This window comes from Mytilus galloprovincialis, chromosome 1 (assembly GCF_965363235.1).
Source record: "Mytilus galloprovincialis chromosome 1, xbMytGall1.hap1.1, whole genome shotgun sequence".
Classification (NCBI taxonomy): domain Eukaryota; kingdom Metazoa; phylum Mollusca; class Bivalvia; order Mytilida; family Mytilidae; genus Mytilus; species Mytilus galloprovincialis.
The window spans coordinates 82,541,350-82,568,089 of record NC_134838.1 but is presented as its reverse complement, the minus strand read 5'-3'; the positions used below and the strand labels follow the sequence as shown (position 1 = coordinate 82,568,089).

General features: G+C 31.0%; 2 protein-coding genes across 5 annotated transcripts in view; one reads left to right on the top strand and one right to left on the bottom strand.

Annotated features, from left to right (window-relative positions):
* Positions 1-17,206, bottom strand: part of LOC143041995 (uncharacterized) — a gene marked incomplete at its 5' end in the record, with an annotated part of 47,741 nt that extends 30,535 nt beyond the window's left edge. For 2 of the 3 annotated variants that reach the window (XM_076214194.1, XM_076214209.1), the window contains 16 exon segments: positions 205-341; positions 5,238-5,379; positions 5,984-6,085; positions 7,724-7,808; positions 8,239-8,320; positions 8,688-8,747; positions 9,278-9,460; positions 10,337-10,442; positions 12,880-12,993; positions 13,373-13,570; positions 14,001-14,082; positions 14,915-15,035; positions 15,616-15,747; positions 16,026-16,166; positions 16,600-16,751; positions 17,054-17,206. In XM_076214194.1, the coding sequence (XP_076070309.1) occupies positions 205-341; positions 5,238-5,379; positions 5,984-6,085; positions 7,724-7,808; positions 8,239-8,320; positions 8,688-8,747; positions 9,278-9,460; positions 10,337-10,442; positions 12,880-12,993; positions 13,373-13,570; positions 14,001-14,082; positions 14,915-15,035; positions 15,616-15,747; positions 16,026-16,166; positions 16,600-16,751; positions 17,054-17,206 (1,990 nt within the window). 3 annotated transcript variants of the gene reach the window in all.
* Positions 17,207-21,260: 4,054 nt separating this feature from the next.
* LOC143041954 (VWFA and cache domain-containing protein 1-like) lies at positions 21,261-25,587 on the top strand. Of its 2 annotated transcripts, none has more exons than XM_076214136.1 (8): positions 21,261-21,409; positions 21,712-21,863; positions 22,297-22,437; positions 22,716-22,847; positions 23,428-23,548; positions 24,381-24,462; positions 24,893-25,091; positions 25,471-25,587. In XM_076214136.1, the coding sequence occupies exons 1-7, from the start codon at positions 21,316-21,318 to the stop codon at positions 24,921-24,923; spliced, it is 753 nt and encodes a 250-aa protein (XP_076070251.1). In that variant the 5' UTR covers positions 21,261-21,315; the 3' UTR covers positions 24,924-25,091; positions 25,471-25,587. The 2 variants fall into 2 exon arrangements, with proteins under 2 accessions (XP_076070251.1, XP_076070259.1); XM_076214144.1 differs by having other exon boundaries at positions 25,474-25,578.
* The last annotated feature ends 1,153 nt before the right edge of the window (positions 25,588-26,740 follow it).

The window sequence follows — 26,740 nt, the reverse complement described above, 5'->3', positions numbered from 1 at the left end:
TGAAGGGCACTGAGGACCCAAAATTCCAAAAAAAGCTGTGCCAAATACGGCTAAGGTAATCTATGCCTGGGTTAAGAAAATCCTAAGTATTTAAAAAAAAATTATACTTTTGTAAACAGGAAATTTATAAAAATGACCATATAATTGATATTCATGTCAATGCCAAAATGCTGAAGTAAATGTGTACTGATGCTTAACACTTACAATGTAAACTCATTCATAGTGTGTTGATTAACAAACACAATATTATCTTTAGTGTAGAATGGTTTTGACAGCATTTTAGTCCAACTGTTAGATATACTGGTTCTATCTCTTGTTGATATGGTAAAATTAATCATATCCTAAAAGTATATACAAGAAAAATCAACAAATTCATAAGCATCTAGAAAAATAATTACTTAATTTTGATAAAATAAAAATTCTAAAAGACATTCAGCTAATATAATATCCACTCAGTATTAAAACCAAACATGATGCACTGTGAGTACTAATTATACCTTGCTTAATGTTGTTGACTCTATTTCTCAGTCTTAAGAAGTGAGTTTTCAGTAAATAGGATGAACATTCTCAAAAACTAAAATAATAAAAAAAATTAAAAAATATAATAAAAATTTTAAAAACTTCAAATAATATCAAAATATAGAAACTTCTACCAGCTCTAACTCAAAATATTGACAATTTTGTGTTAAGGGGGTGTAAAATTCAGTTTGACAGCATCAGGCATAATCAAATTTAACCTTTCTTAACTGGACCAAATCACTACTTAACATAAAGATTCAGCACCCAAATTTTTTAAACATGTAATTTCATCCCCCTACTCAATATTTCCTGCATTAAATATCAAGAAATAAATTGGGAAAATGTATCCAAAAAAAATGGAAGTTATACACTGTTCACACTAGGGACAAAATTTGTAGACAACGAAAACCAAAAGGATGATAACTGTGTCCTTGGACCTAATAGAACAGAAAAACTTGACCAATCTTACAGGGAAACTTCGCAAAAAAATCAAAAATTGATATTATGTTCATTCTGTATACAAATGCTCAAATTCATAGATATTAAAGTTTTATTCCGCTAGATAAGCGATCACCATCGATTTTAAATTTAGAGTATCAATTCTCTGCGTTCGGCCATTTTGTCTTCTTTCTCGATTAATAACAACGATATGTCTATAAACCACAAAGGAACAAAACGACAGTAACCGATGTAGTCGTAATTGCGTGTCGATATCTTGTCACTCGTACGGTTGTTTTATCCGACTAACTTGATACGGAAAATATTCTTATTTTTTTTTTAATTACCATGGTCTGTTGTTTTAAACTGTTAATATTGGAATTAGGTAAAAAGTCAAAGTTGAAATCATAAATAAGTGTTCCGTGAAAATCGTTTTCGAAAATCTAATTTGTTCATAATTCTTTAAAGTAATAAACTTTTTTCAAATAAATTCTGATCTTCCCTCATCTGATCACCAGCATGGCTAAAGGTATTACTTCCAAAGGTATTATGAGGGGTGTGAGGTGACACGTCCAGGTATTGAAGCGATTTCCTGTCGGGCTTGCAAGTTCATGCATTGTTTCACTTCTGCAGGTAATGATCAGTTTCCACGGCCGATAACTTATAACTTTCCATTTTGAACTATCAGATGTATAATATACAAGTCTGTCTTACTTGTCATTACTAAACTCATACGCTTGTTTATAAATAACATTTCTGGTGTAAAGAATATTATTCATAAAAATATAAATAATACCCAAAAAAATAAGATTTGATGAAATTAAAATCTATTTAAATATTTTTTCCAAGGGTGAATTTGGGAAAATGTAATATATACTCGTTGTCAATAGTGAAGGACAGAGTGGAACATACCAGAAATATTGATTTAAAAAAATGAAAACACTTGTCGACGATTCGTTTATACGACTGGGTAGAAAGTTACGGAACTATAGCGCAATTTAAAATATATACATGTATACACTGAACATAAGAAAAATATATATATATTGAATAAATTGGGGTAAAAGTTTTGTAAATAGACTAGTCCACGTATGCCAACAGTATGTAATCATCGAATGTCGATAGACTATTGTATACCAAAAGAAGAAGAAGAAGAGAACCAATTTGATTTAAATACAGGTCGATGTATAACTTGCTTTCGTTCATCGAAGTTGTGGACATAGTAAAATCACAGATTTATATTTCAATAAGATTGTTCTCGAACAAAGGAAGGAATTCTTCATCACAATTGTTATATATGCCACTGGACGGACACTAATTATAAAAAAAAATTGCTTGTCCGCTAAATAGGGGTATTCTTAGGGAATATGACATTAAATTGGTTCTGTCTTTTTTTTAAACATCGTTAAAATGATGTGTGTCTAAGGTGAACGCCACAAGAACCCTGTAATACTAGTACGAGAGTATAGCATGTAAACATTCCTTCTCAATAATATGGTTGTATTGGAAATCTTTTTATACAGATTGACAACTCATGGTCCGATATGCATGTAATATTTGCCACATGACGCCCATAGTTCTTTCTACCATCATCATCTTATTCTTTAATATTGCTGTTAACATCGATGGTTCACACCCAAACAAAATGGGAGTGATATACCTTCAGAGCTTCTCCGTGTTATAACTTGTGAATCTTAATATATAGACGAAATTTCGGTATTGAAATGAATCTACATCTCACAAACAGGATGTTTAAATAACGATTTTGAGTAATCCCCTAGCGAACCAATATAAACGTATGGCAAGATATAACCATGATTGAAGGAATTTAGTTTTTGTCAGAAGCAAGAACTCATCACTATCATAAACGTATCCGTATATATGCATGCAGTTTCAAATATCAAGAACAAGCGGTCGATGTCGATAGTCCGTTTTCTAACTGTTCAGAGTTAGACTTGTCACTTGTTCATTCTTGGAAGCCTTCATATTCCCCGTCCAACGATTGGAACTCTTTCTGGTTGTGTTGACTATATATGCTTGTATGGTTATTCTGTCGTTTATCTGTACAACTGGTTGCATTTCCTCTCCTTTCCCAACAAACAAACTAACGAAACGCTACTAGTCTGCTTTCTCTGGAGCTCATCCTCAATGGCGCTTATACGTCAGAAAACTTACATGTATACTAATAATGATTGTTTCAAGAACAACGATGTAGGGACGAACTATTCTAATTTCGTCAATATCAGTTATGCATGACTAAAATATAAGTTCTATTACAACAACTGTATTTGGTCTCGAATGTATGTTAACTAATTAATGTGTTTTTATAGACTAGCTCAAATCCTCATCCAAATAATATAATCTATATGTAATAATCGTTTCCTACCACACCGAGATTTAATGCCAAGCGGTAGACATATTTTAGGTACTAATTAAGTAATTAAATGAACAATATTATTGATAACAATAATTAATCATTAATGTGCAAAGATTAAAAAACAACAGTAGTTTTTCTTTATTTGTACGTATTATATTCCGCTTCGGTAGAGTTATCTTCAAATAGTTTCAGATATTAATTAATACATGGGTTTCAAAAGTCTAAATGTAAGTATTCTCGTACATTTTTTTGTCTAATAAAGACAATCAAAATGCTTTGGTAAAGCTATTTCTAATTTCTAAGTCCCCTTTTTTATGAGACATAAATCAAGGACAAGTGGTGTATATCATTTCATTCTGACACATGAATTAAGTTTCCCGTCTTTAACCGAAAATTGTTTATTTCTTAGTAAATTAATTTATTTGAATTCAAATAATTAATAGCACCAAATATAATTATATAATTCCACGGCGATCTATTTTCATTTGTCACCAACTTGAATATGTATTTTAAATGTGTGTATTAAATGCTCCCTTGTTTTATAATCCACTAATCCGAATAGCCAGTCACACCTGGAAAGGTGTGCCCTAGAGGCGTGGTTAACATGATACCGAATTGCAAATAACAATTTACCTTTCAACAAGCCATCTACGAGTTTTGCCACAGAACCGTGAATACACACATCGTATAAACCTAGTCATAGCAGAGACAGTAAAAGGTCAATAAGAGTACACCAACATATTGTCTTTACAGATTATTGTACTTTAATTTGTTCACCTTATCAGTCCGAAAATGCATTAATTAAAAATAAATTTATAACATTTTGTGTTGTCTAAAAAATTAATTTGAATATATACGTTTAACATAGAAAATTTATCTCATGAATATGTACAATTGCACGTCTGTGCGTTTTATCTTCTTATTATTGGCTGGTTATTAGATAAAGCAGAAGTCATCGACGCGCTTACGATTACGTTAAAATATGATTAAAAACCAAGACTTTTAATGATTGTATTTTAAATCCCGGCATGCAAAAACCAGGAGAAAACGTCACGACCTACAGGAAGTTGTTAATATTTATTCATTGATTATTGAATTTCTCCTTTATTACTGCAATTATAGCGATAAAACTTTGTGAATATATATATTATGTCATAATGAACATATTTAAACCATAAGTAAAAAATCGTGAATTTTCCCTTTAATAAAACTTTGCATGACTTAAGCAGTGGAAAATATTTTGTAAAAATTTACAAAATTTATGAAAATTGTTAAAAATTGACTATAAAGGGCAGTACCTCCTTAAGGGGTCAATTAACCATTTTGGTCAGGTTGACTTATTTTTAGGTCTTTCTTTACTGTGCATTATTGCTGTTTACAGTTGATCTATATCTATCATAATGTTCAAGATAATAACCAAAAGCTGCAAAATTTTCTTATAATTAACAAATCAGGGGCACCAACCCAACAACAGGTTGCCTGAATGGTCTGAAAATTTCAGGTCAGATAGATCTTAACCTAATGAATAATTTTATTCTGTCAGATTTGCTCTAAATGCTTTGGTTTCAGAGATATCAGCCAAAAACTGCATTTTACCCTATGTACTATTTTTAGCCATGTCAGCCATCTTGGTACCCCGACACAATTTCCTGCATTTCCCTTGAAGATATTAAAAGGAAGAAAGTAATCAGGGATGGTCTTTTCTATTGATATGGTATTTTACACCCTAACAAATTATTAGACAGTATAAGAGAGCTTTAATATGAAAGTTTTGTTTGGTTTTATCCAATGTATCATTTTATCTTATGCACACCTACTCCAAAAAAACTACTCAAGAGGGCATTTTCAACAATACAAAACATGTTAACCTATTGAATTAACATATCTATTTTATAAATCTTACCTGCTTTATGATCATGGGCAGGCTGATGCCAAAATTTGAATCATTAACAATAGACTGTAATAACTTCTGTACTTCTAATGGTAAATATTGATGGCTATGTTCTGTTAAATTATGACAAGGTGCTTTCATGTAAATCTCCATTCTGTAAAGTAACATTATAATATACTAGTTGTCATCTCATACAATTGCAGATCAAAGGTGTTAACTCCTTTCTTCTTAATTTTTGTTATTTATAATAAAATAAAGCTAAATATAAAAAAAAAATGAATCTTTCCCCTTTCCTTTTTAAAAGTTTGTGTCATGTGACTCAAGAAAACTTAACTTGTAGATTTTTTTAATATTACATTTGATGTCTTAGCAATCCCAAGTGACAACTTATGATAAAAGAAGAAGCAAAGGTTTATTGTTGGAGACTGACTTCAAGATAAATGGATAATTTGAACTGAACATTGCAACATAAAAAAGCCAGAGGTAGAATAATCTTTTTCAATTCATTTCCTCCATTTGAAATTGCCTGTAGCAAGGTAGGATCATGATGGTCAATTGCCAATTGCTACAATGAGAATTGATTTAAAAGAAATCCTTAGCTATGACACACATATTTAACCTTATAGTTTATTACATATGAAATTCCCTTTTCGTAAATTTTGTAAACAGAGAGGTGGTCCTGTAAACAGAGATCTTACGTATCTTAAGGGCAGAATCTAATACAAATAGGGATGTGGCTATGTAAACAGAGATCTTACCTGTCTTTAGGGCAGGTTTGAGTACATATAGGAATGTGGCTATAGAATCCTGTAGAACACCAAATACATCCTGACATAAATAAGCAGTCCTTCTCTGTTTGGCTACAATGTAGAGAGTTTTAATAATATCTCATATGATGTCATGTAATATAAGTTCCTTCATATTTACCAAATATCATTTCCATTAAAACAAATATTACAGTACTTGTTCTTAACGTAATAAAAATATAACTAGAGGCTCTTAAGAGCCTGTGTCGCTCACCTTGGTCTATGTGCATATTAAACAAAGGAAACACATGGATTCATGACAAAATTGTGTTTTGATGAGTGATGTGTTTGAAAAAATTACTTTACTTAACATTCTCGCTACTTACAATTTTCTCTATCTGTAATGAACTTGGCCCTTTAGTTACAGAGGAAAATATTTTGTAAAAACATACAAAATTGTTAAAAATTGACTATAAAGGGCAATAACTCCTTAAAGGGTCAACTGACCATTTTGGTCATGAGACTTATTTGTAGATCTTACTTTGTTGAACATTATTGCTGTTCACAGTTTATCTCTATCTATAATAGTATTCAAGATAATAATCAAAAACAGCAAAATTTCCTTAAAAATTACAAATTGGGTGGCAGCAACCCAACAACCAGTTGTTTAATTCATCTGAAAATTTCAGGGCAGATAGATATTTACTTGATTAACAATTCAACCCCTGTAAGATTTGCTCTAAATCCTTTGATTTCAGAGTTATAAGCCAAAATCTACAATTTACCCCTATGTTCTATTTTTAGCCATGGTGGCCATCTTGGTTGGTTGGCTTGGTCACCGCACACATTTTTTAAATTAGATACCCTAATAATGATTGTGGCTAAATTTGTTCAAATTTGGTCCTTTAGTTTCAGAGGAGAAGATTTTTGTAGAAGATTACAAAAAATTACGAAAAATTGGTAAAAAATGACTAAAAAGGGCAATAACTCCTTAAGGGGTCAACTGACCATTTTGGTCATGTTGACTTATTTGTAGATCTTACTTTGCTGAACATTATTGCTGTTTACAGTTAATCTCAATCTATAATAATATTCAAGATAATAACCGAAAACAGAAAAATTTCCTTAAAATTACCAATTCAGGGGTAGCAACCTAACAACCGATTGTCCGATTCATCTGAAAATTTCAGGGCAGATAGATCTTGACTTGATAAACAATTTTACCCCCATGTCAGATTTGCTCTAAATGATTTGGTTTCAGAGTTACAAGCCAAAATATACATTTTACCCCTATGTTCTATTTTTTTGCCATGGCGGCCATCTTGGTTGGTTTGGCGGGTCACCGGACACAATTTTTAAACTAGATACCCCAATGATGATTGTGGCCAAGTATGGTTAAATTTGGCCCAGTAGTTTCAGATAAACAATTTTGTCTAAATCAGAAATGTGAAAACACAAAATCTATGTAAGTCATTTCATACAACTCAGTTTCATCAACTAACATGTCAGCATCAATAAAATTTCTTGATGATAAACTGCAACTGACATTCTGACTATGAGCTGTTTTAACACTTACAATGAGGGACACTGTGGTTGACATTCTGTTATTTTAACACTTACAATGAAGGACACTGTGGTTGACATTCTGTTATTTTAACACTTACAATGAGGGACACTGTGGTTGGCATTCTGTTATTTTAACACTTACAATGAAGGACACTGTGGTTGACATTCTGTTATTTTAAGACTTACAATGAGGGACACTGTGGTTGACATTCTGTTATGTTTGACTGATGAAGATTAATAGTCTTAACTGTCTTCCAATGTCTCAAACTTTCTGTAAAACAAAATGAAGTTTTTTACTTGGCAAAAGCTTTAAAACAATATATTTGAACTAAAGTTAACATTTTCTATGTTCAGTGGACCTTTAAATTGGGGTCAAAACTGTAATGTGGCAATGAAATTAGAAAGATCATATCATAGGGAATATGTGTACTTAGTTTCATGTTGATTGGACTTCAACTTCATCAAAAACTTCCTTGACCAAAAACTTTAACCTCAAGGGGGACAGACGGATGGACGCACAGACCAAATAACATAATGCCCCTAAGTGGGGCATCAAAATAATATATCACTGTTGCTGAAGTTTAGAGCTTATACTATTAAAAAGACCTTAAAATTTTCTTAAATTGGTGATCCATTTATTGACTTTAACTAATTTTGATCACTTGAGCACTATCTATTCACTCTTTACTCAGAATATTTACCTCTACATGGAGCATAGCCTCTTGTCATAGTAAAACTACTATTACAAATATCTATGGCTCTGTTAACACAAGTACAAGGACACTGAAACCAAGAAAATACATATCAAGCATGCTATTAAATTACAACTGATCATATCCAAAATTAAGATTTATAAATGTAAATCATTTTGATAAAGAAATGAGTTAACATGGAATTGATTAAACATGAAAATTCCTGTTTAAACATGAAAACTCTACACTAAGAATAACAGCGCTATCTCTACAGAAGACCAATAAATGTACCGGTAATAAATAAACACAAAATCATATTTTTTCATTGCAACTTTAAAATTATGATGTTATAAATATGACTCAGAAAATGTATTTTGTAACCTTATGTACAATTGGACATACTCTTAAAATAACTGTTTATTACAGACTTATATCAAAATATATACTATAACACAAACCTGGCACATTGAATCCATTTGATTATTACACAGTAAACACTTTTCTTGACAATTGCAAGTCTGAAAAAAAAAGTTTTTAAAATGAGATATGCATCATCCAAGATATTTTACTGGTAGTTATTAGGTGAACTGTAAACAGAAGTCAGTATGTCACCCATTTCTTCCTTCACCTACTTTCCAAAACCAATACATATAATATTGCGTATTATAAAAGAAAATTATTTAGTATTGATTTTTGAAAGTTCATGGTCCATAATTTACTGCTGTTAGTTTTTCAAGATCACATATCTGACTTTAATTTATCATATTTTTTTTTTTGTTTATTGCTATTTACATAATCCAGCCTTTATTTTTTTCTTTTTGATTTTATTTAAATCTGTCAGTTAGGGCCTTTTTAATCTATCTTGCTATACTGTATGAGCTTTGCTTATTGCTGAAGGTTGTAATGTGACCTACAGTTGTTAACTTCTACATCTTTGGTCTTTAGTTGAGAGTTGTCTCATTGGCAATCATATCACATCCTCTAATTCTAATTACAATAACAAACTGACATTTTTTATAGTAACTTGATCTATGTTTTTAATACTTACCCCTACATCCAAAGAGAAACAGTTATCTGGTTGGTAACTCAGAAGGTACAGATTGGTATTGTTGATGGCCATTAGAGTGTAGTCATGACAACCAACTTTTCTAATAGAGGACCACCTCCCACCTAGATCTAATCTGTAGGTCAGCCTTTTCACTCCAGAAGTAGCATCCATACATACCTCTGGCTGGACAATAAAACAAAGTTATATAACTGATTGTTCTGACTTCAATCAGTATATAATTTTCATGAGCCAAGTTGCTCATGAAACAATTCAAAATGCACCTAACAGATCACAATTGCCTTTTTCCAAAATGGTAAAGGTTTAGCAACTATTTACTTGAATCAACTCATGAATTGTATTATTTCAAAAGTACAACATTTTGTCTATCTCACTTATCTTCATGAATAATACTTGATATTTGATTACTTAAAAAGTTCCAGAAGGAAACCAACATTGTCAGTTCAAAGAGCTTGCTCTATTTTCAGTGTATGATTTAATTGATATATTGTTTGACACTATTTATCGTAGCAACTATTCAAATAAAGCTCAGTTTAGAATCCCTAACTACTGTGAATTTTCGTGGATTAATTCAAACAAAATGTCATTTTCCTGAATATTTGATTTGGTTCTGCAAGTCTGCATATTATATGCACATGTTGAACATTTCTCTTAAATTAAAATTTCTTCTTTATTATACCCTCAAAATCCATGAAGATTGATGTCTCATGAATAATAATGAATCCACAGTATTTCAAAAGAGTTTTTTTCTGGACAACGAAAGACAACTGGATAGCAAATTAAATGAAGTCAAATGATGGTAATGGCTCTAATTTGCACTACTGACTAGCTGAGAAAAAAAATTATTTGAGAAATCTTATCATTAAATTTGAACACTGCTTGGCTTTACAAAAAAACAGAACTAAATTAGACCTTTGAAAAATAGGCAAAGAATTATTGAAATAAAGTATTCAACCACTGCTTGTAATTATTTAAATAATGCCTATTTTGATTTACTATAATGTGTATGGACAGAAGAGATTATTCTCCAAATGTATATACCTTCAAAAATCCTTGCTTCAACAAGAGAAAGCTGACAGGACCTGCTATTTGTGTTATATGTGCCCTTGTCAAATCCATGCTTGAATTGGCTTGCCCAAATACATATCTGAAGAAAAACATGGTTTATTGGCAAACTTTTGTGGGACATCAATGTTGTTGGTTTTTTTTAACCTAAAATAGTTTTATTTAAATATTTAACAAGAGTGCACACGCTGAAATGTCTCGCCTTCTTTACTAATCATTGATATTATGTTGATAGACCTAAATATAAAGCTTTATTACAACTGTCACATAAACTCAACATTAACCAAAGAAAACGAAACATTGATCAATGAACCATGAAATGAGGTCAAGGTCAGATGAACCATGCCAGGCAGACATGTACAGCTAACAATTCTTCAATACAACAAATATAGTTGGCTTATTGCTTATAAATTAAGAAAAACAGACCAAAACACAAACACTTAACACTTAGCAATGGACTGTGAAAATGAGGTCAAGGTCAAATAAAACCTGCGTAACAGACATATAAATCATAAAATATTTCCATACACCAAATATAGTTGACTAATGCATAACGTATTAGAAAAATAGACCAAAACTTAAAAACTTAACTTTGACCACTGAACCATGAAAATGAGGTCAAGGTCAGATGACACCTGTCAGCTAGACATGTACACCTTACAATCATTCCATACACCAAATATAGTAGACCTATTGCATATAGTATAAGAAAAACAGACCAAAACAAAAAAACTTAACTATAACCACTGAACCATGAAAATGAGGTCAAGGTCAGATGACACCTGCCAGTTGGACATGTACACCTTACAGTCCTTCCATACACCCAATATACTAAACCTATTGCTTATAGTATCTGAGATATGGACTTGACCACCAAAACTTAACCTTGTTCACTGATCCATGAAATGAGGTCGAGGTCAAGTGAAAACTGTCTGACGGGCATGAGGACCTTGCAAGGTACGCACATACCAAATATAGTTATCCAATTACTTATAATAAGAGAGAATTTAACATTACAAAAAATCTTAACTTTTTTTTCAAGTATTCACTGAACCATGAAAATGAGGTCAAGGACATTGGACATGTGACTGACGGAAAGTTCGTAACATGAGGCATCTATATACAAAGTATGAAACATCCAGGTCTTCTACCTTCTAAAATATAAAGCTTTTAAGAAGTTAGCTAACGCCGCCGCCGTAGCCGCCGCCGGATCACTATTCCTATGTTGAGCTTTCTGCAACAAAAGGCTCGACAAAAATAATTTCAATATCTTGTTAATATTTTAAGTATTGTTTAAAAAATGATATGCTTAAATTAATATGTAGTTAAAGAAAAAACAATTGATAGTGTTTTAAACTGTCGTCTGGTATTTTAAGGTAGATACTTTTTGTCGAGCCTGCAACTTTTGTTGCAGAAAGCTCGACATAGGGATAGTGTTCCGGCGGCGGCGGTGGCTACGGCGGCGGTGTTAGCTAACTTCTTAAAAGCTTTATATTTTAGAAGGTGGAAGACCTGGATGCTTCATACTTTGTATATAGATGCTTCATGTTACGAAGTTTCCGTCAGTCACATGTCCAATGTCCTTGACCTCATTTTCATGGTTCAGTGACCACTTGAAAAAAAAGTTAAGATTTTTTGTAATGTTGAATTCTCTCTTAATATAAGTAATAGGATAACTATATTTGATATGTGCGTACCTTGCAAGGTCCTCATGTCTGTCAGACAGTTTTCACTTGACCTCGACCTCATTTCATGGATCAGTGAACAAGGTTAAGTTTTGGTGGTCAAGTCCGTATCTCAGATACTATAAGCAATAGGGCTTGTATATTCGGTGTATGGAAGGACTGTAAGGTGTACATGTCCAACTGGCAGGTGTCATCTGACCTTGACCTCATTTTCATGGTTCAGTGGTTATAGTTAAATTTTTGTGTTTTGGTCTATTTTTTTCATACTATATGCAATAGGTCTACTGTATTTGTTGTATGGAATGATTGTAAGGTGTACATGTCTAGCGGGCAGATGTCATGTGACCTTGACCTCATTTTCATGGTTCAGTGGTCAAAGTTACGTTTTTGAGTTTTGGTCTATTCATCTAATACTATATGCCATAGGTCAACTATATTTGGTGTATGGAAATATTTTATGATCTTTATGTCAGTAGCGCAGGTTTCTTTTGACCATGACCTCATTTTCACGGTTCATTGCACAGTGTTAATTTTTTGTGTTTTGGTCTATTTTCCTTAAACTATAAGTAATAGGTCAACTATATATGTTGTATAGAAGCATTGTTAGCTGTACATGTCTGCCTGGCATGGTTCATCTGACCTTGACCTCATTTTCATGGTTCATTGGTCTTTGTTTAGTTATCTTGGTTAATGATAAGTTTATGAGACAGTTGTAATAAAGCTTTATACTTAGGACTATCAACATAATATCAATGATTAGTATAGAAGGCGAGACATTTCAGCGTGTGCACTCTTGTTATCAGTTTTATAGTATAACTTTATAATTGATTTTACCCAGCATCATCCAGAATATAACAGTGTAAACAGGATGTCATCATATTTGTAAGAATGGTAGAGAACTGACGTCTGCTCATATCTGCTGCTACAACTCCACTCACTGAACCACTGCTTAAAATATATGAAATAAGAATATTTTAGATGAGTTTGTTTGAAAGTAGCTGAACCCCATCACATATACACATGTTTGTCAGTAGTTGTCTTATATTTCAACTGTAATAAGTGACATTAATGGCAGACCTTTGAAAAGAGAGAAATTAACAAACTGCAAAGTAATATTACCTCAGCCATTCATATGTGATGTTAAAATTACATTTGAACTAGTCAGAGATATACATAATCTTTTGCATATTTGATAAATAAATGCCAAGACTTTATAACTCAAATCTAAGGGTGCCTTTCAAAGAAAATATTTAAGACATCTAACTTTACACACCTGTCCTAATTGTTATGTAAAAGTTAGTTTTTCAGAAATTCACAAAAATAGTACCTTGTCTGATAAAACACCTTTGCCATGGTAACATAAGTGGAGCTGTTTTGTTTTGGTGTTTCCATGTCAATGAAGACATATTTGTCAGGATTTTCAGCTGCTTTCCTATACCAGATATCATCCCTTGGATCATAATGGATATCAGATAGCATTGTTCCGGGAAAAATCTTAAAAAATCCATTTTCTGTTCCTAAATACCTATAAACAGGAAAACCACACATTAATAAAAGCTGTGTATGAATATTTGTTCTCAACATTAATAACATTATTTTGACACGTCTCTGATATGATTAAAAATAATTTTGTGACATATAAGATGCAACCTGTGTAAAAATCTTTTTTTTTTTTGCTCTGCATTACAAAGGAGATCTACCATTTCAATACAGTGTAACCTGCCTAATCAGACACCTGAGTATTCCAACATCCTGCTTTAACTGACACATTATCTTTGTCCCAAAATATACATATCATGGCAGAATAAACCTAAGTATTCCGACACCCTGCTTAATCTGACATTTTTTTGTGACCTCTCAGTGTGTCAGATAAGGCAAGTTACACTGTATATGAATCATTTTCTTATTTGGAATTCAAGATATGACACAAGGGCTCAAATTACTGTCTTTTATACCTCCATATCATATCATCCTGTGTCCACACTTGGTCTGTTATATCGGTTAATACAATGTCATTAGAGGCAGACTGGTGTATATCTGTTAATAGAAAATCACATTCATTATTTCTATATTCTATTTTTATCTTCTGGTTTTGTTACGTGAGATGTATGACATTTTTTCTGAGGAGTGTTCATATTTTATTATGTGTATAAATTTCTAAGTAATGCTTAAGAATTTTGTGTCAACTAGTGAGATTGTTGAATGTTTCACCAAAATCTAAAACATTCTAACTCTAGCCATAATATTGAGCAGTTATGCTATGAACAACTTTCTTGCATTCTTAATCACCTCTGTGGTCTCATGGTAAAGTGTTCGTCTAGAGTGTAGGATGTTATGGGTTTGATCCCCTGCCAGGTCAAATAAAATTTGAAAATTGGTATATGCTGCTACTCAACTTAGCTATCAGTATCATGGATTAGGACCAAAGACTACTAGCAAAGATTCAGAATAAGGACTGCTAGTATGTTTAGGATGACATGCCTTCCTGCAGACTTTTATCTTGTGAATTAGTATGTCAAAAATCTGGCCCAGTCTGTCTGCCTAGAAATAAGACAGGTTAATATTCATATCATATTAGCATGTTCTCATCCTGAGTATGTATTTGACTTGCCATTGAACTTTTAACAACAATCCATCCTTATTGTCTTACATTTTGTAGAACAGGTAGTTTTCCGTTATTTACTTGTACCTGAATCCTTTGAGTTTGAGAATAGTTTAGCATTTCATTAGTACTGACAAATAAGATATTTTACCTGCATTCTTTGAGAATAGTTTAGCATTTAATTAGTACTGACAAATAAGATATTTTACCTGCATTCTTTGAGAATAGTTTAGCATTTCCTTAGTACTGACAAATAAGGTATTTTACCTGCATTCTTTGAGAATAATCTAGCATTTCTGTAGTGTTGATAGAAAGGATAGCTTCTATTTTTGTTGTTCTGCTCATATTCCAAACTTTTCACTGGATTAGAATAAACACTTGGGGCAAACTAAAACACAGAAAATTTAGTAATTTTAAAAATGTAACTTTCTGATAAAGGTTTTCAATATATCACATTTACTTCTGATTACAGTTTTAATTTATTTTGTATTTATTTTTAACAAATAAGTCTTTTAGACTGAAATAAAATCTACATAGAACACCAGCTGTAAAGATATTTACTTTCCCATATATGCAGGAAAATTCTTTAAGGACTTTTAAATAAAGTATACCAGAATACATATCTTAGTTGATAAACTGCACATGAGCTGGCATTTCCTAACAGAATCTTAGGGTTTGCTGCAACATATCATATGGGTTTTATAAGAAAATAATACAACACTGTAAATATTGGATGTCACACACACTAATCATATGGCTTTGTATTCATGAATCCAGAAATCTGGTGGCCAACAAACTACCATTAGAGATCATTCACCAAACATGCATGATGTCTACTAAAATCAAATACAAAAGAAATGTGTGCACTATTTTCTCAGACTGATTTTACCTCTGTTACAAAAGAGGTGTGTAAATAATCACCATAACTTCAACCCTGTACCATAGGGATGTGCACAATATTGTCTCACCTTGACCGTAGCATTATTTTTCAAGACTACGCTGTTATCTCTAGTGCAAAAACCAGCTATACTCAGTGTGTCATTATCATAAAGATCCATACGATGATATATAAAACTAGGAAATTCTCCTTTTTCAATATCCTGAAAAAAAGAATGATTAAAATAATTCTTTATCATGTGGCACATATTTGCCTTTTTTATTCAGAAAATGCAAGAGCCAATTTACATTTACAAGATGTCAATAGACATAATTTGAATGCAGTGGGACCTATCTTAAAACTAGTCAAACCCTTAAATTTCTGAATTCCTTAACCTTCTTAAGAATACTAATAAACTTCTACAGAAAAATAACCTTCAACACAGAGCATTAAAGGTTTTTTAAATATCAACAAGGAAACACTAAATCTACAGAAAATTACCTCATCTGCTCTCAATTCTTCCATGTCCTCATCAAATATCACCAGGACAACAGAATAATTTCCATGGAAATGGGAAATAGGCTTATAGTAATATGTTGCAGGTTTTGTTCCTTGAACGTCTGGTGTTTTCCACAAAGCAGCCTACAACAAATCAACAGAAATATTTACTGTCTGTTGCAACTAAATCAGCATGTTTTACTTAATTATGTGAGAAAAAAAAATTACATGCTGTATTGTATATCATAGTACGTTTCTACATTAAATTTTTTGCAAATGAAGACTGAACTTATTTCAATCGAACTGACCATGATTGAAAATAAGCAAATCAACAGTATTCAAACTTTTACATCTAGTCTTTATAACAAAAGATGGTTTTGAGTTGTTTAGTTATAAAACAAAGCTTAGCATCAAATTTGGAACCAGTCCTGCCTTTGCTCACAGCAGTCAGATTACAAAGCTCTAAACCTATTGTACTGAAAGTTCTTTAAACTTTAATGACATCTGACAGGACTACAGTTGTTTTACACAACTCTAAAACTTTAAGTGTAACAGGTTACACGGTTTAATTACATACTATTTTTGAGTAGAAATGTCCTGGTAAACCATTGGTTATGTTGAATACAGATTCATCACTTAAAACTGGCTCTATCTGGTCAATTTCATAGAATCTGGGCTGCTCCATCTGCTGCTGAGGATTGGGCATATAGGGATGTACCAAAATTTTTCCTGTATTAAAAAGTATCCTATATATTGATAGTGTTTTCCAATAGAATAATAAACGCTGTAACTATAGGTCTGATATAGTAAAAGAATAGATGTTTAAAAAAGTCACTAATGCAATTGATTTTTGTCAATATATCATTGTAATACAGAAATATAACTAGCTTCAAAAAATTTCCACAAAGATAACCAAATTTTACTTTATTTTTGTTGTGGTTTTTTTTCTCACTTTTGTCTATTCTAATACTAATGTTCAAACTTTTTTATAATATTTGTGAATGATTATAAAACTATATTTCTATACATACCGCTGTTTCCAACAACAAAACCATAACCATGTTGACCTTGTCTAAAATGTACCACTTCATAAAACATAAGTAACAGAGACAGATCAATTCCCATCACTCCAAAGAAATTACCTCCCTTGTCTAGAGTGGGAATACCTAGTGTTGTGACTAAACCTGCAAACATAAATCAGATGCAATGCAAATAAATTTACCATCTTCAAATTTCCTGATGGTTTAGAAGAGTTATTGATGTCTTGAAAACTTTAACCTTACACTTAACTTAATAATAATGTTGTATTTTAAGTAACTGTTATCTTGACCTTTGACCTATTGGCTCAAAAATGATCATGCTTCATCCTGTAACCTATATTTTCTCTTTGTATAACTTTCATTTCAATTAACCAAAGCAAATGTATATTTCCCAATTTTTTTTGTATAACTTTCATTCCAATTAACCAAAGCAAATGTATATTTCCCAATTTGCTTTGTACAACTTTCATTTCAATTAACCAAAGCAAATGTATATTTCCCAATTTGCTTTGTACAACTTTCATTTCAATTAACCAAAGCAAATGTATATTCCAATTAACCAAAGAAATGTATATTTCCCAATTTGTTTTGTATAACTTTCATTCCAATTAACCAAAGCAAATGTATATTTCCCAATTTGCTTTGTACAACTTTCATTTCAATTAACCAAAGCAAATGTATATTTCCCAATTTGTTTTGTATAACTTTCATTCCAATTAACTAAAGCAAATGTATATTTCCCAATTTGTTTTGTGTAACTTTCATTCCAATTAACTAAAGCAAATGTATATTTCCCAATTTGTTTTGTATAACTTTCATTCCAATTAACCAAAGCAAATGTATATTTCCCAATTTGTTTTGTATAACTTTCATTCCAATTAATCAAAGCAAATGTATATTTCCCAATTTGTTTTGTATAACTTTCATTCCAATTAACCAAAGCAAATGTATATTTCCAAGTTTGTTTTGTATAACTTTCATTCCAATTAACCAAAGCAAATGTATATTTCCCAATTTGTTTTGTGTAACTTTCATTTCAATTAACCAAAGCAAATGTATATTTTCCATTTTTTTTTTGTATAACTTTCATTCCAATTAACCAAAGCAAATGTATATTTCCCAATTTGTTTTGTACAACTTTCATTCCAATTAACCAAAGCAAATGTATATTTCCCAATTTGTTTTGTATAACTTTCATTCCAATTAACCAAAGCAAATGTATATTTCCCAATTTTTTTTGTATAACTTTCATTCCAATTAACCAAAGCAAATGTATATTTCCCAATTTGTTTTGTATAACTTTCATTCCAATTAACCAAAGCAAATGTATATTTTCCAATATTTTTTTGTATAACTTTCATTTCAATTAACCAAAGCAAATGTATATTTTCCATTTTGTTTTGTATAACTTTCATTCCAATTAACCAAAGCAAATGTATGTTTTCCAATTTTTTTGTATAACTTTCATTTCAATTAACCAAAGCAAATGTATATTTTCCATTTTGTTTTGTATAACTTTCATTCCAATTAACCAAAGCAAATGTATATTTTCCATTTTGTTTTGTATAACTTTCATTCCAATTAACCAAAGCAAATGTATATTTTCCATTTTTTTTTGTATAACTTTCATTTCAATTAACCAAAGCAAATGTATATTTCACAATTTTTTTTGTATAACTTTCATTCCAATTAACCAAAGCAAATGTATATTTCCCAATTTGTTTTGTACAACTTTCATTCCAATTAACCAAAGCAAATGTATATTTCCCAATTTGTTTTGTATAACTTTCATTCCAATTAACCAAAGCAAATGTATATTTCCCAATTTGTTTTGTATAACTTTCATTCCAATTAACCAAAGCAAATGTATATTTCCCAATTTTTTTTGTATAACTTTCATTCCAATTAACCAAAGCAAATGTATATTTCCCAATTTGTTTTGTATAACTTTCATTTCAATTAACCAAAACAAATGTATATTTTCCATTTTGTTTTATATAACTTTCATTCCAATTAACCAAAGCAAATGTATGTTTTCCAATTTTTTTTGTATAACTTTCATTCCAATTAACCAAAGCAAATGTATATTTCCCAATTTGTTTTGTACAACTTTCATTCCAATTAACCAAAGCAAATGTATATTTCCCAATTTGTTTTGTATAACTTTCATTCCAATTAACCAAAGCAAATGTATATTTCCCAATTTGTTTTGTACAACTTTCATTTCAATTAACCAAAGCAAATGTATATTTCACAATTTTTTTTGTATAACTTTCATTCCAATTAACCAAAGCAAATGTATATTTCCCAATTTGTTTTGTACAACTTTCATTCCAATTAACCAAAGCAAATGTATATTTCCCAATTTGTTTTGTATAACTTTCATTCCAATTAACCAAAGCAAATGTATATTTCCCAATTTGTTTTGTATAACTTTCATTCCAATTAACCAAAGCAAATGTATATTTCCCAATTTGTTTTGTATAACTTTCATTCCAATTAACCAAAGCAAATGTATATTTCCCAAATTGCTTTGGTTAATTGGAATGAAAGTTATACAAAACAAATTGGGAAATATACATTTGCTTTGGTTAATTGGAATGAAAGTTGTACAAAACAAATTGGGAAATATACATTTGCTTTGGTTAATTGGAATGAAAGTTATACAAAAAAAATTGTGAAATATACATTTGCTTTGGTTAATTGAAATGAAAGTTATACAAAAAAAAATGGAAAATATACATTTGCTTTGGTTAATTGGAATGAAAGTTATACAAAACAAAATGGAAAATATACATTTGCTTTGGTTAATTGGAATGAAAGTTATACAAAACAAAATGGAAAATATACATTTGCTTTGGTTAATTGAAATGAAAGTTATACAAAAAAATTGGAAAACATACATTTGCTTTGGTTAATTGGAATGAAAGTTATACAAAACAAAATGGAAAATATACATTTGCTTTGGTTAATTGAAATGAAAGTTATACAAAAAAATATTGGAAAATATACATTTGCTTTGGTTAATTGGAATGAAAGTTATACAAAACAAATTGGGAAATATACATTTGCTTTGGTTAATTGGAATGAAAGTTATACAAAAAAAATTGGGAAATATACATTTGCTTTGGTTAATTGGAATGAAAGTTATACAAAACAAATTGGGAAATATACATTTGCTTTGGTTAATTGGAATGAAAGTTGTACAAAACAAATTGGGAAATATACATTTGCTTTGGTTAATTGGAATGAAAGTTATACAAAAAAAAAATGGAAAATATACATTTGCTTTGGTTAATTGAAATGAAAGTTACACAAAACAAATTGGGAAATATACATTTGCTTTGGTTAATTGGAATGAAAGTTATACAAAACAAACTTGGAAATATACATTTGCTTTGGTTAATTGGAATGAAAGTTATACAAAACAAATTGGGAAATATACATTTGCTTTGATTAATTGGAATGAAAGTTATACAAAACAAATTGGGAAATATACATTTGCTTTGGTTAATTGGAATGAAAGTTATACAAAACAAATTGGGAAATATACATTTGCTTTAGTTAATTGGAATGAAAGTTACACAAAACAAATTGGGAAATATACATTTGCTTTAGTTAATTGGAATGAAAGTTATACAAAACAAATTGGGAAATATACATTTGCTTTGGTTAATTGAAATGAAAGTTGTACAAAGCAAATTGGGAAATATACATTTGCTTTGGTTAATTGGAATGAAAGTTATACAAAACAAATTGGGAAATATACATTTCTTTGGTTAATTGGAATATACATTTGCTTTGGTTAATTGAAATGAAAGTTGTACAAAGCAAATTGGGAAATATACATTTGCTTTGGTTAATTGAAATGAAAGTTGTACAAAGCAAATTGGGAAATATACATTTGCTTTGGTTAATTGGAATGAAAGTTATACAAAAAAAATTGGGAAATATACATTTGCTTTGGTTAATTGAAATGAAAGTTATACAAAGAGAAAATATAGGTTACAGGATGAAGCATGATCATTTTTGAGCCAATAGGTCAAAGGTCAAGATAACAGTTACTTAAAATACAACATTATTATTAAGTTAAGTGTAAGGTTAAAGTTTTCAAGACATCAATAACTCTTCTAAACCATCAGGAAATTTGAAGATGGTAAATTTATTTGCATTGCATCTGATTTATGTTTGCAGGTTTAGTCACAACACTAGGTATTCCCACTCTAGACAAGGGAGGTAATTTCTTTGGAGTGATGGGAATTGATCTGTCTCTGTTACTTATGTTTTATGAAGTGGTACATTTTAGACAAGGTCAACATGGTTATGGTTTTGTTGTTGGAAACAGCGGTATGTATAGAAATATAGTTTTATAATCATTCACAAATATTATAAAAAAGTTTGAACATTAGTATTAGAATAGACAAAAGTGAGAAAAAAAACCACAACAAAAATAAAGTAAAATTTGGTTATCTTTGTGGAAATTTTTTGAAGCTAGTTATATTTCTGTATTACAATGATATATTGACAAAAATCAATTGCATTAGTGACTTTTTTAAACATCTATTCTTTTACTATATCAGACCTATAGTTACAGCGTTTATTATTCTATTGGAAAACACTATCAATATATAGGATACTTTTTAATACAGGAAAAATTTTGGTACATCCCTATATGCCCAATCCTCAGCAGCAGATGGAGCAGCCCAGATTCTATGAAATTGACCAGATAGAGCCAGTTTTAAGTGATGAATCTGTATTCAACATAACCAATGGTTTACCAGGACATTTCTACTCAAAAATAGTATGTAATTAAACCGTGTAACCTGTTACACTTAAAGTTTTAGAGTTGTGTAAAACAACTGTAGTCCTGTCAGATGTCATTAAAGTTTAAAGAACTTTCAGTACAATAGGTTTAGAGCTTTGTAATCTGACTGCTGTGAGCAAAGGCAGGACTGGTTCCAAATTTGATGCTAAGCTTTGTTTTATAACTAAACAACTCAAAACCATCTTTTGTTATAAAGACTAGATGTAAAAGTTTGAATACTGTTGATTTGCTTATTTTCAATCATGGTCAGTTCGATTGAAATAAGTTCAGTCTTCATTTGCAAAAAATTTAATGTAGAAACGTACTATGATATACAATACAGCATGTAATTTTTTTTTCTCACATAATTAAGTAAAACATGCTGATTTAGTTGCAACAGACAGTAAATATTTCTGTTGATTTGTTGTAGGCTGCTTTGTGGAAAACACCAGACGTTCAAGGAACAAAACCTGCAACATATTACTATAAGCCTATTTCCCATTTCCATGGAAATTATTCTGTTGTCCTGGTGATATTTGATGAGGACATGGAAGAATTGAGAGCAGATGAGGTAATTTTCTGTAGATTTAGTGTTTCCTTGTTGATATTTAAAAAACCTTTAATGCTCTGTGTTGAAGGTTATTTTTCTGTAGAAGTTTATTAGTATTCTTAAGAAGGTTAAGGAATTCAGAAATTTAAGGGTTTGACTAGTTTTAAGATAGGTCCCACTGCATTCAAATTATGTCTATTGACATCTTGTAAATGTAAATTGGCTCTTGCATTTTCTGAATAAAAAAGGCAAATATGTGCCACATGATAAAGAATTATTTTAATCATTCTTTTTTTCAGGATATTGAAAAAGGAGAATTTCCTAGTTTTATATATCATCGTATGGATCTTTATGATAATGACACACTGAGTATAGCTGGTTTTTGCACTAGAGATAACAGCGTAGTCTTGAAAAATAATGCTACGGTCAAGGTGAGACAATATTGTGCACATCCCTATGGTACAGGGTTGAAGTTATGGTGATTATTTACACACCTCTTTTGTAACAGAGGTAAAATCAGTCTGAGAAAATAGTGCACACATTTCTTTTGTATTTGATTTTAGTAGACATCATGCATGTTTGGTGAATGATCTCTAATGGTAGTTTGTTGGCCACCAGATTTCTGGATTCATGAATACAAAGCCATATGATTAGTGTGTGTGACATCCAATATTTACAGTGTTGTATTATTTTCTTATAAAACCCATATGATATGTTGCAGCAAACCCTAAGATTCTGTTAGGAAATGCCAGCTCATGTGCAGTTTATCAACTAAGATATGTATTCTGGTATACTTTATTTAAAAGTCCTTAAAGAATTTTCCTGCATATATGGGAAAGTAAATATCTTTACAGCTGGTGTTCTATGTAGATTTTATTTCAGTCTAAAAGACTTATTTGTTAAAAATAAATACAAAATAAATTAAAACTGTAATCAGAAGTAAATGTGATATATTGAAAACCTTTATCAGAAAGTTACATTTTTAAAATTACTAAATTTTCTGTGTTTTAGTTTGCCCCAAGTGTTTATTCTAATCCAGTGAAAAGTTTGGAATATGAGCAGAACAACAAAAATAGAAGCTATCCTTTCTATCAACACTACAGAAATGCTAGATTATTCTCAAAGAATGCAGGTAAAATACCTTATTTGTCAGTACTAAGGAAATGCTAAACTATTCTCAAAGAATGCAGGTAAAATATCTTATTTGTCAGTACTAATTAAATGCTAAACTATTCTCAAAGAATGCAGGTAAAATATCTTATTTGTCAGTACTAATGAAATGCTAAACTATTCTCAAACTCAAAGGATTCAGGTACAAGTAAATAACGGAAAACTACCTGTTCTACAAAATGTAAGACAATAAGGATGGATTGTTGTTAAAAGTTCAATGGCAAGTCAAATACATACTCAGGATGAGAACATGCTAATATGATATGAATATTAACCTGTCTTATTTCTAGGCAGACAGACTGGGCCAGATTTTTGACATACTAATTCACAAGATAAAAGTCTGCAGGAAGGCATGTCATCCTAAACATACTAGCAGTCCTTATTCTGAATCTTTGCTAGTAGTCTTTGGTCCTAATCCATGATACTGATAGCTAAGTTGAGTAGCAGCATATACCAATTTTCAAATTTTATTTGACCTGGCAGGGGATCAAACCCATAACATCCTACACTCTAGACGAACACTTTACCATGAGACCACAGAGGTGATTAAGAATGCAAGAAAGTTGTTCATAGCATAACTGCTCAATATTATGGCTAGAGTTAGAATGTTTTAGATTTTGGTGAAACATTCAACAATCTCACTAGTTGACACAAAATTCTTAAGCATTACTTAGAAATTTATACACATAATAAAATATGAACACTCCTCAGAAAAAATGTCATACATCTCACGTAACAAAACCAGAAGATAAAAATAGAATATAGAAATAATGAATGTGATTTTCTATTAACAGATATACACCAGTCTGCCTCTAATGACATTGTATTAACCGATATAACAGACCAAGTGTGGACACAGGATGATATGATATGGAGGTATAAAAGACAGTAATTTGAGCCCTTGTGTCATATCTTGAATTCCAAATAAGAAAATGATTCATATACAGTGTAACTTGCCTTATCTGACACACTGAGAGGTCACAAAAAAATGTCAGATTAAGCAGGGTGTCGGAATACTTAGGTTTATTCTGCCATGATATGTATATTTTGGGACAAAGATAATGTGTCAGTTAAAGCAGGATGTTGGAATACTCAGGTGTCTGATTAGGCAGGTTACACTGTATTGAAATGGTAGATCTCCTTTGTAATGCAGAGCAAAAAAAAAAAAGATTTTTACACAGGTTGCATCTTATATGTCACAAAATTATTTTTAATCATATCAGAGACGTGTCAAAATAATGTTATTAATGTTGAGAACAAATATTCATACACAGCTTTTATTAATGTGTGGTTTTCCTGTTTATAGGTATTTAGGAACAGAAAATGGATTTTTTTAAGATTTTTCCCGGAACAATGCTATCTGATATCCATTATGATCCAAGGGATGATATCTGGTATAGGAAAGCAGCTGAAAATCCTGACAAATATGTCTTCATTGACATGGAAACACCAAAACAAAACAGCTCCACTTATGTTACCATGGCAAAGGTGTTTTATCAGACAAGGTACTATTTTTGTGAATTTCTGAAAAACTAACTTTTACATAACAATTAGGACAGGTGTGTAAAGTTAGATGTCTTAAATATTTTCTTTGAAAGGCACCCTTAGATTTGAGTTATAAAGTCTTGGCATTTATTTATCAAATATGCAAAAGATTATGTATATCTCTGACTAGTTCAAATGTAATTTTAACATCACATATGAATGGCTGAGGTAATATTACTTTGCAGTTTGTTAATTTCTCTCTTTTCAAAGGTCTGCCATTAATGTCACTTATTACAGTTGAAATATAAGACAACTACTGACAAACATGTGTATATGTGATGGGGTTCAGCTACTTTCAAACAAACTCATCTAAAATATTCTTATTTCATATATTTTAAGCAGTGGTTCAGTGAGTGGAGTTGTAGCAGCAGATATGAGCAGACGTCAGTTCTCTACCATTCTTACAAATATGATGACATCCTGTTTACACTGTTATATTCTGGATGATGCTGGGTAAAATCAATTATAAAGTTATACTATAAAACTGATAACAAGAGTGCACACGCTGAAATGTCTCGCCTTCTATACTAATCATTGATATTATGTTGATAGTCCTAAGTATAAAGCTTTATTACAACTGTCTCATAAACTTATCATTAACCAAGATAACTAAACAAAGACCAATGAACCATGAAAATGAGGTCAAGGTCAGATGAACCATGCCAGGCAGACATGTACAGCTAACAATGCTTCTATACAACATATATAGTTGACCTATTACTTATAGTTTAAGAAAAATAGACCAAAACACAAACACTTAACACTTAGCAATGGACTGTGAAAATGAGGTCAAGGTCAAATAAAACCTGCGTAACTGACATATAAATCATAAAATATTTCCATACACCAAATATAGTTGACTATGGCATATAGTATTAGAATAATAGACCAAAACTCAAAAACTTAACTTTGACCACTGAACCATGAAAATGAGGTCAAGGTCAGATGACACCTGTCAGCTAGACATGTACACCTTACAATCATTCCATACACCAAATATAGTAGACCTATTGCATATAGTATGAAAAAACAGACCAAAACAAAAAAACTTTAACTATAACCACTGAACCATGAAAATGAGGTCAAGGTCAGATGACACCTGCCAGTTGGACATGTACACCTTACAGTCCTTCCATACACCGAATATACAAGACCTATTGCTTATAGTATCTGAGATACGGACTTGACCACCAAAACTTAACCTTGTTCACTGATCCATGAAATGAGGTCGAGGTCAAGTGAAAACTGTCTGACAGGCATGAGGACCTTGCAAGGTACGCACATATCAAATATAGTTATCCTATTACTTATATTAAGAGAGAATTCAACATTACAAAAAATCTTAACTTTTTTTTCAAGTATTCACTGAACCATGAAAATGAGGTCAAGGACATTGGACATGTGACTGACGGAAACTTCGTAACATGAAGCATCTATATACAAAGTATGAAGCATCCAGGTCTTCCACCTTCTAAAATATAAAGCTTTTAAGAAGTTAGCTAACACCGCCGCCGTAGCCACCCGCCGCCGGAACACTATCCTATGTGAGCTTTCTGCAACAAAAGTTGAGGCTCGACAAAAATAATTTCAATATCTGTATTGTTTAAAA

Coding starts and splice junctions, on each gene's coding strand:
- LOC143041954 (XM_076214136.1), top strand. CDS start 21,316: ATGGGAATTGATCTGTCTCTGTTACTTATGTTTTATGAAGTGGTACAT. Junction 21,410..21,711: donor TTTTGTTGTTGGAAACAGCG/GTATGTATAGAA, acceptor TTTTTAATACAG/GAAAAATTTTGGTACATCCC. Junction 22,438..22,715: donor AAGAATTGAGAGCAGATGAG/GTAATTTTCTGT, acceptor TCTTTTTTTCAG/GATATTGAAAAAGGAGAATT.